At 35.7% G+C, this 10,245-nt stretch overlaps 1 protein-coding gene across 1 annotated transcript; it reads right to left on the bottom strand.

Annotated features, from left to right (window-relative positions):
* Positions 1–2,488: 2,488 nt before the first annotated feature.
* LOC149405329 (uncharacterized) lies at positions 2,489–7,191 on the bottom strand. Its single transcript, XM_089607811.1, has 4 exons — positions 6,859–7,191; positions 6,358–6,805; positions 3,101–3,238; positions 2,489–2,940 (listed from the first exon to the last, which is right to left on the bottom strand). Exons 1-4 carry the CDS (start codon positions 7,189–7,191, stop codon positions 2,489–2,491), a joined length of 1,371 nt encoding a protein of 456 aa, XP_089463937.1.
* Between the last annotated feature and the right edge of the window lie 3,054 nt (positions 7,192–10,245).

Genomic DNA, 10,245 nt, shown 5'->3' with positions numbered 1-10,245 from the left:
ATCCGAAGGAAACCAATGGTTTTACTTTCTATAGTCCCGAGGACGATAAGACTTTCGTTAGCACGAATGCTCGTTTCCTTGAGGAGGACTTTATGAAGGATGCGAAACCTAGAAGCAAAATTGTGCTTGAAGAAAAGTTGGGTGAGGAAGCTTCTACCTCATCTGTAAGAACCGTTCTTACCCCAACTGAAACACAACCTAACTCATCAGAATCTCGTCAAGTAGTACTTCGACGTAGTGGGAGGGCTACTCAAAAGCCTGACAGGTACATGTCTTATGGAGACTCTCTTGTAGCCGTCTCCGACATGGATGACCCTGTTTCCTATAGCCAAGCGATGGCTTGTTCTGAATCAAACCTTTGGCTTGACGCCATGAAAGTTGAAATGCACTCGATGTATGTCAACAAAGTCTGGAAACTTGTAGACTTTCCTGAAGGGATTAAACCCGTAGGGTGTAAGTGGATATACAAGAAGAAAAGGGGTCCTGATGGGAACGTCGAGACATTCAAAGCACGACTTGTGGCGAAGGGTTATACCCAACAAGAAGGGATTGACTATGAAGAAACCTTCTCGCCAGTCGCGATGCTTAAATCCATCCGCATACTCCTATCCATAGCTGCAGCTCTCGACTATGAGATCTGGCAAATGGATGTCAAGACAGCCTTTCTGAATGGCAATCTTGACGAGCGCATTTACATGGCTCAACCAGACGGTTTCGTGGATAAAGGTCAAGAGACCAAGGTTTGTGAGTTGCTTAAATCCATTTATGGACTAAAGCAAGCATCTAGATCATGGAATATTAGATTCGATGAAACTGTAAAGAGCTTCGGCTTTGAACAGTCAATAGATGAGCCTTGTGTTTACAAGTTAATACACGAAGGCAAAGTTGTGTTTCTGGTACTATATGTCGATGATATACTACTCATTGGTAATGACGTGGGTAAGTTATCTGAGGTTAAGGTCTGGCTAGCAAAGCAATTCGATATGAAGGATCTAGGAGAAGCCGCGTACATTCTGGGAATCCAAATCTTTCGAGATAGGAAAAACCGGACCCTGTCGCTCTCTCAAGCATCTTATATTGATAAGGTGATGGATCGCTTCTCGATGCAAGACTGCAAGAGGGGTCAAACACCCTTTAGGCATGGAGTTTCACTCTCTAAGGACCAGTCTCCCAAGACTGCACAAGAGATTGAAGACATGAGAAAGATTCCTTACGCCTCTGCCGTGGGAAGTCTCATGTATGCCATGCTTTGCACTAGACCTGACATCTGTTTTGCCGTTGGCGTAGTTAGCCGTTTCCAATCCAACCCTGGACCCGAGCACTGGATTGCTGTTAAGCATGTTCTTAAGTATCTTCGAAGAACTATGAACTTGATGCTTACATACTCAGGTACTGACCTGACTATGACGGGATATACCGACTCCGATTTTCAAGCGGATAAGGATTCCAGGAAATCCACTTCGGGATCTGTGTTCATCCTTAATGGTGGAGCTGTTGTGTGGAGAAGTATTAAGCAATCTTGCATTGCTGACTCCACAATGGAAGCAGAATATGTGGCTGCTTGTGAAGCATCCAAAGAGGCTGTATGGCTTAGAAAATTCCTTAAGTATTTGGAAGTTGTTCCAAACATCGACGAGCCCATGACCCTTTATTGTGATAATAGTAGGGCCGTCGCTAACTCAAAGGAACCTAGAAGCCATAAGCGCTCTAAGCATATTGAGAGGAAATACCATTTGATTCGAGAGATCGCGCAACGCGGAGACGTGGAGGTGAAGTAGATCTCTGGTAGATCTGTTCACCATGGCCCTAGCGAACATGGTCTTCGACCAATTTCGAGAGGGATTAGGCATGTAGGACTACTCACATCTTCTTTGAGTCAAGTGGGAGTTGATCTTGGGAATATTGGTCTAACAGTTGTGGTATGATTCTGTATTATCTTTCGTTTAAAGTACTACAATCATATATGCTCATATAATAATCGATTGTGTATCGTGTATTGCTTTTTTTTTTTTTTTTTTTTTCCTTTATCGTTTTTGGAACCCTCTTTATTTTGGGAAGAAAAGCTTGTAGTTGGGCAGTTGAATGTTTATGAAAAATTCGAGCACCTTGCTTGAGCCAAAAACGTTTTCTCGTTCTTCATTCCGTCGAGTCTACGGCACCGTTCGGCACAACTTTGTTTTTTTAAAAAGTGCTTTTAGTTTATGTTTTAAAAAAAAAACTGTTTTTTTTTTTAAACTGACAGATGTTTGGTAAACTGTTTATAAAACAGTTGTTGCTGATAACAAAAGCTGATTTAGCGTTTGGTAAAATAAATATATTATGGTCAAAAGACTAAAATAGACATGGTCTTATAAATTAAATAATAATTATTTATATGCTTATTTATATGCATATATATGAATTATAATTACAAACTAGAAAAATATGGACGAAACAAATTTATTTTATTTTTAATATAAAGTTTTTTAATTATTGACAAAAATGTAAACTACAAATTTATCGTTTCTACTAAACTTGCAGCAATCTCATCTCTTAACTTGTCCATACTACTCGAAGAAGTCTGACAATCTTCATCTTGATCTTCAGTTGTGTCGTTTTCATCCCCCTCGCCATCGCCCCCTGTCTCGTCGAATATTTCAAAATCCATCTCTTGTCTTGCATGCATTCGAATATAGTTATGCAGCGCGATAACTATTTTTACTTGATTTTTGAATGGATAACTCGGCATGACATTCAGGATTCTCCATCTTTTTTTCCACACTCCAAAGCTCCGCTCGATGACGCTTCTCAGAGAAGAATGTGCACGATTGAAGATTTCTTTGCTTGTAGTAGGTTGAGTTCTTCTTGCACGAAAATGCTCCAGATGGTATGTTTGACCTTTATACGGACCAAGATATCCAGGCAAATTAGGATAACCAGCGTCAACCAGATAATACTTTCCTGTGACATATCAAGTTGAATATAATGATTTAGTTTAAATTGTATACAAGACAAAGCTATAAAAAAAAAATAATTAAAGTCATACCTTCTTAAGGTTTTGGAAAGTTAATCTCAGTATCACGAAGAGCGGCAGAGAATACCCTTGAATCATGAGCGCTACCTTCCCAACCAGCATACGCAAAAGTGAATTTCATATTGAAATCACATACAGCCATAACATTTTGAGTAGGAATCTTCTTTCTACCGATAAACGGTATTTGATCTGCTCGAGGTAAAGAAGCTGGAACATGAACACCATCTATAGCACCAATGCAATCCTTAAAAAAAAAAAATATCTCAATTAATTTATACAAAGTATCGATGAAAATAAATAACAAAAATATGAGTATAATACCTTAAAATGTGGCATATATCTTGGATCGTTTGCTACTTCTTTGGGAGTACTCTTAAATTCCAGCCGGTTTTATGACATCGGCTCCCATGAGACATAATATATCCAACGTCTCCGAAAAATATCGACTTATCGTCTCACCTGAATGTTGAAACATCTCTTGCACTAACCAGTTTCCTAGACCATGTCCTAGAATCATTAGAGTCATTCCTAAAATCTCCAATGCAGTCATATGTCTTGAACCTTTGAAACCGTAACTTGTTTCCAAGTTATTGCACAAACTTGTAAAAACCTCCTTTTCCATTCTGAACAGTTGTTGGCACCGAATTCTGTTACCCCTCAATATCTCTTGAAGAAAAATATGCCCCGTTTTTTTTAATCCATACAAGGAACTTTATGTATGTATGTATCATAATAAATTTGCATCAAATGAGCAATTTTCCGTATAAGAACACTGTGTTCGTTATGATTCTTTTTGGCAACAATGTCGAACTCATCGTCTGATGTGATATCCATTTGTTCCTGAAAACGAATATGTGATAACATAAGACTAAATAACATTCGATGTAAACATTATTTATACTACAAAAAAAAGTACAAAAAATGCAAAACAATGAATGTAGTTCTCATATAAGAACACTTATTTAATACAATTGATTAAAAATTCAAACGCGCGAAATATTTGGAGCTCCTCCTGGATTAGAGCCATAAACTAGATTATACTCGTAAGTGAGCCAACAACTTTGAATATGTGGATCTTTCATCGTTGCAAACTGTTGTCAATGGTGCCCACAAGAAGAGCAGTAGTGTCTATTTTTGTACATTTGATGTCATATAGTCTTACGAAGACTCTTGCTTGTAATTGCCTATCTATTCATTAATAAAGTTGAAACGTTCATTCATTCTTTCTTTGTTTGAAGCTTTATGATAAAACCTTAGTCTTTTAGTCCATAAACAAACTTAACAACTTACGAAGAGACAAATGTAGATTTGCATGAACAAACTCTTCGTAGTTTGCTTAAAACGATATATTCGCAATCTTAGGGTCAAAGGACTATTGACCTCAGTATGATTGTTAGAAGAATCTATGATGTCTGGTTATGAGGCATTGAGAGTTGGGGACTCTATAGTTCTTCTAGGTATCTTCCGAAGGTACTGAATTGACCAGTGCACTTCTAGAGACAATATAAGAACAAACCATTTAACCTCTTATGTCTCGAAGTCACTATGTATGAATTGCATCATGCTTACCTTAATCCTGAAATGAGACATGCCATTTCACACCTTAGTATTCTCATTTGAGAAAGTCAGAGTTCGGACTCACTATGTCATTCCGAACAGGGCCTATTGGTGAAGTACTAAGTTGTGAGTATGTCATGAGTAACTTTGTGAAGTTCTCATAGATATGGAATTCATGTACAAGATTGCTGAAATGCAATGTATGTCACCTCATGCTTTGTTCCTTGGAGTGTGAATAAATGAACTGGCCAGTGTCCAAATTGAGTCCTGACTCTTTTGGATGAAACAATGTGACTTGTTAGCTCCTCGTCAATACATTGTTTCTAACTTATTCACAAGCGACAAAGGAGTTGAGGGAATAACATCTAGAAGGGTAAAATGGTAATTTAGTAAATCCCGACTAGCTGATGACATTCACGAAGGGTAAACATAGATAATATTCAGTGGATCCGCTCATCATAATTAGGTCGAATTCTTGAGTAGAAAATAAATTCATTTGAACCGAGAGATTTTCAGTGTCAGCTCTTTAGTGGAGTCAGTTGGCATTAAGCTAAACTTGGAAAAGGTTTGTGAACTTTTGAGTCCAAGTGTTTAGCTAAAGCTTTGTTCATTTGGGTCCATGAGGTCACTGTCACGAATCACATCGATAGGAATAGTTAAACTGGAAGCTAAGTCAAAACAAGAACGAAAATAGTGAAAAGGGTATTTTTGTCTTTTGAGACAAACGATGAAATGAATGTCAATAAATTTTTGACAAGGTCATTTTATGACATGTTTCACTCGGCCATGACTTGATCATTGGGCCTTGTGAATTAATTTCATTTCATAAGAATTTTATTGAAAATTCTTATTGGGCCTTTTTCATGTTGTCATGAACAAATGGAAAAGCTTCTAGAAGCCCATTCTAGAAGGACATAGGGGCCCAACATACCCAACCAAGAGAGAATATTTTGTGCATAAATGTATCAAGATACTTGCCAAAAGAAAAAGAGGAAACAAATTTGCATGAGGATGCTTTAGGGTAATCGGCCAAGAGAGAACAAGGCAAGGCAAGGAACAAAAATGGAAACAAATCCAAGCCTTCTAGAAGGCATCCTTGGCCGAGCATCTCAAGTGGGAAAAGAGGTAATTGGCTCATGAATATGTGATATTCTATAGAAGAGGAAACTACCTTATAGAAGGTGAGACCTCTCCTATAAATAGGAGCCCCTTTTTCTCACAATTGAAATTCATCCAAAGTTTTAGAGATTGAGAGCTTCTCTCTCTAGACTTGGCCGCCCCTTCCTCTCTCTCTCTCTAGTTTATATTTTCGATTTTTCTTGTCTTGGCACCTAGGTCCTCACTCGACCTAGTGTTTAGCTCTGCGACTTCGAGACTCGTTCTTAAGTCGTAGTGTTTAAAAGTGCCCACTCACTGATTCCTTCTTTTCGAGTGATTTAGTGATAGAAACTTTCGTGGTTGCTCGAGGTGCCGAGGAAAGGAAGAGAGACGTGCTGCGAGGGGAGAGGAGCGTTGCAACTTTCCAAAAGCTTCTACAAGGTTCAAGCTTCAAGAAAGGTTAGTAAACTTCATAGCTCATATTGGTTTTTAATTACATGTACTTGCACTTGTCTAGGTTAGTAAAAACTGTTTTACTTGTAAAAGAAAATTTTTAAAATTCCGCCGCTTACCGAAGCGTTAATTATTTTCTTAAACCCTAGATCGATTCCAACACAAACATCTCTCTCTTCTCGCGACTCTGAAATAGTCCGGTCGCAAAAGCCACATTGCATGTCCGATTATAATACCAGGCAGTGACGAAACAACTTCCATTACTTCAGCGATACTAGTACCAGGCATCTCTTTGCGTACTACGTATACGGTGTCGCTACGCTCTTCTGTTGCCTTCACAAGTTGCTCGATTTGAGAAGATAATTTAGCCGCTCCACTAACTTTGCTCTGTCCACCAGCCTTTTTAAACTTTGGAAAATTATTGATGTCTAGGGGATTTTTGTTGTTGTTATTCAAACTCTTTTGAGGATTCGGCTGACATACAGGATCCTCCGATTCATCACTTCTTTCTTCTAAGATGTCAACACTAACAAATGCCTCACTACCACCGTAATGACGAGGGTTAATTGTAGAAGAAAATGCATACACTCCAGTTGCAACTATATCCTTGAACATCGTATCCAGTTTATCTTCGAAATCGGGAGAAATGCCTTCTTTGCGAAATTTTCCGAATTTTTTATTCTCCTACAAAAAAGTGGTATCTTAGTTTGTAAATTGATTTGATTTTCGATACAAACCTTTATTTTACTACGCCACCACTCTTCGCTTGCGTCAACAGTATTATTTTTATCATTCCATCCAAGGCCAGTTTCTTTTCCGATCAATTGCTTCCAGAGTTTCCATTCACCTTTCAGTAACTCCAGCTTATTTTTCAATTGAGCTTTATCGTATCCCTTCTGTGTTTTCTCGGAAATATTTTTCACCATATTCTCCCATCCAACTTTGGTGAAGCTTGTTCCCGGTCGATTTCCAGCTTCAATCTCTGCAATACAGACGTCGCATAAGATTTCAACCGCATCATTATCCCATACTGTTTTTGTTCGAGGTCGTGTATCTTGATTTTCAGTCATCTACAAGTATACATTAAATTCAAATAAATTTTTACTAAAGCAATAAAACAATATTTAAAAAAATAGTTATTTGTACTACATAAATATCTTCGCACATATTTTCGCATTATAATATTAAAGAAAATAGATACTTAAAAAAAAGGGTAAACAAAAGAAGGAAAAATAATGAGCTATGCATTAATATTATGGAGAGCTATGATATTATTTTTACTATTAAAATAGTTGAACTATGATTTCAATTAAATATGGTCAGACCATTTAAATAAGTAAATAAAACTATCAATTGAAGTTGTTAATTAAAAATTGGCAGACCTAATTAATATATAAAGTTAATAAAATCATAAGGATTTTCTAAGCTGTAAATGAAAATAGGCCACACAACGTAATTGCTATGAAAATAAACTAGTCAGATTGGCAAAAAATAGTTTTACTCTATTCAAAAATACATTCATAAATTCCATAAAGAAAGAAAAATAAGATTGGCAAAAAAAAAAAGAAGATAAAATCAATGACGTATCAATGACATTTTGAATGTACTAGAGAAACTTCATAATAAATAATATATATGTAAAGAAAAATTTTCAAAAAACAAACTGTAAAGAAAACCTTATGGCGATGTTTATCCTATTATCTCGAACTTAACCAGAGTTAAGTTTTATTCCCTGCTTCATTTCATTCAGTCGGTGGAGTTAAGTTTTACGCTTTCTCAAGAAAAACTGGTTGCGACATTTTTTGAGAGAAAGAGAGAGAGAGCGAGAGAGAAAGAGAGAGCGAGCGAATTCTGGTTATCTTGTTCGAGTCGAGCGAGCGAATTCTGGGAAGCGAGCTATTCTTTAATTTTGTTTTCTTCATTTCGGTCTAGGTTTTCATCTACGTTGATCTAAATTTTTTTTAGGGGTTTTGATTTCTAAGTTCTCTTCGACTGAGCGAGCGATTATTTGATTACATTCTTTGATAAATTCTTCATTTCGGTTGAGCTCTAGGTTTTTCATCAACTCCGTTGAGCTGATTTTTTTGTTAGGTGGTTTTGATTTCTAGGTTCGAGGGTTCGAGGGTTTTCAGCTGGGGAGTTTGGGGGTTTCTGAGCAGAGCTCGACAGGGAAGCAGACGGTGGAGGGGTCGAAGATCGCAACAAATCGGCGCTACGGTTCATCACTTCAAATCCGGGATTGTTTTTAGGGTTTTGATTTGTTGTTAGGGAGAACGCTACCGATCGAAGACGTGGGTCCACTTTCTCCACCTCGCCGCGGACGAACGGCCGGGCTGACTAGGTATGTTTCATATCTTCGTACCGAGAAGTTTTCAGTGTATTGACATTACTCAGATTATTTGGAAAAACAAAAAAATAAAATAGACTAACCTTGAATAAATTCTTTCCAGTTTCTTCCCCTTCCCCAGCTTAATGTCGATCAAATCCGTAAGTGCTTACAGGTTTTCATTTTTGTATTTGAAACTGTGTGTATTTTTGTGTATTTATGATAATCTGTTAATTTATGTATACAAATTTTTTGATAAAAATCTGTTGAGCAATTTAAGCAGATAATTGTTTACCATTTCTTCGATAATCTGCTGATGATTCTCTGTGTACGTTAGTTGAAGAAGTCTGGTTGTTAGAGGCTTATTGGGAAATAATTTCGGGATAAAATAAAGGACATTCCAGTAATTTGGTTCATGATACTTAATCGCTTTTAGCAAAAGCTACGATACGTAGCTTTCGGCAGTTAATGGAAAAGCGATTTTGAAGTTTTTAGAAACAGCCGTTTCACCAAACACTTTTTTTCAATTCTTTTTTTTCAAAAAGTAAAAACAGGCCCTGAAAAACTGAACCAAACGGGCCCTACATCAAAAAATGTATTAGCTGACTCTATTATAAGACTTATATGAATATACGTGTTTGTTCAATGGAATGTTGCATGGTAAAACTGGTGTTCATGTTAAAAAATGTTAGCCCTAATTGGAATGGTAGATTTATATTTACACGTTACATGCATGGTTGAAAAGATTCATCATTTAGTTAAACAGCATATATTATATAGCTAAATAGCTAATAAAAGATACTAAAATTGTAAAATAGATAAAATTTATATAAAATCAATAAAATAGCATAAATTTACAACAACAACAAAAAAAAAACAAAGAAATATATGACACAATAGATATTTTGACAATGTCAATAATTTTGTTATAGTGATAAATCTCTAACCAAATTTTCATTGACAGTGTAATTTTGGTTATTTTGTTAAAAAATTGAAATTCGTGACTATTTTTCAATCAATTAATTTGGAATGATAATTAGTTTGGAATGATTATTTTGTATAATAGTGTATATATAATATCCTTATATTCTTTAATTGAACTATTTATTTCATTTTTTTAATGAGTACATATATTAACAAGTAGAGAAGTATATTCCTACGTCCTATATCAGTATCTTTTAGAGCATAATTCATTGACATATGTTTATCTATTTGTCCACATGGATTCTAGCCAAAACCATATGCAACATTAGTTCGTGGACGTGATATCAGATAATGGCCATTGCCAACTTATAATAAATTATATTTATAAATAATCATCATATTCTTTGGAATGAATAATTTCACGTCCTTTTGTTTAGACCTTTTTCCTGCTGGTGAAACCACCAATTTATCAATTTTTATTATTATTATTATAATTAATTCAAGACTTTTCCTAAAAAAAGAAATCTGATAGTAAGAAAGAATACTACAATAGATTAAAAAAAGACAATATATGAATAACCGCAGCCACTATAAATCTTTTTTCCTAGATAAAAAACCAACTATTCTGTAATGGTAAGAGAAGAAAATAATCACTGATAAGGAGCTACATGGTTGATATTTGATAACTGCACACACTCTTCAAATAAAAAAAATTCATATATTACATATATGTATAATTATATTTATATGTATATGTACAAGTAATAACAATGCATGTGCTTATGTACTAACATTAAAATAAAATAAATTCCTAACAAAAAAAAAAGTGAAAGATCAAATATCGAAAAAAAAAAGAAAAAAAGGAAAGAAAAAG

The sequence above is a fragment of the Urtica dioica genome, chromosome 2, assembly GCF_054948205.1.
Source record: "Urtica dioica subsp. dioica isolate 48M chromosome 2, U.dioica_male_clone48M_v1_H2, whole genome shotgun sequence".
Lineage (NCBI taxonomy): Eukaryota > Viridiplantae > Streptophyta > Magnoliopsida > Rosales > Urticaceae > Urtica > Urtica dioica.
The sequence above is the reverse complement of the archived record's forward strand: the minus strand, read 5'-3'. Positions and strand labels throughout refer to the sequence as shown.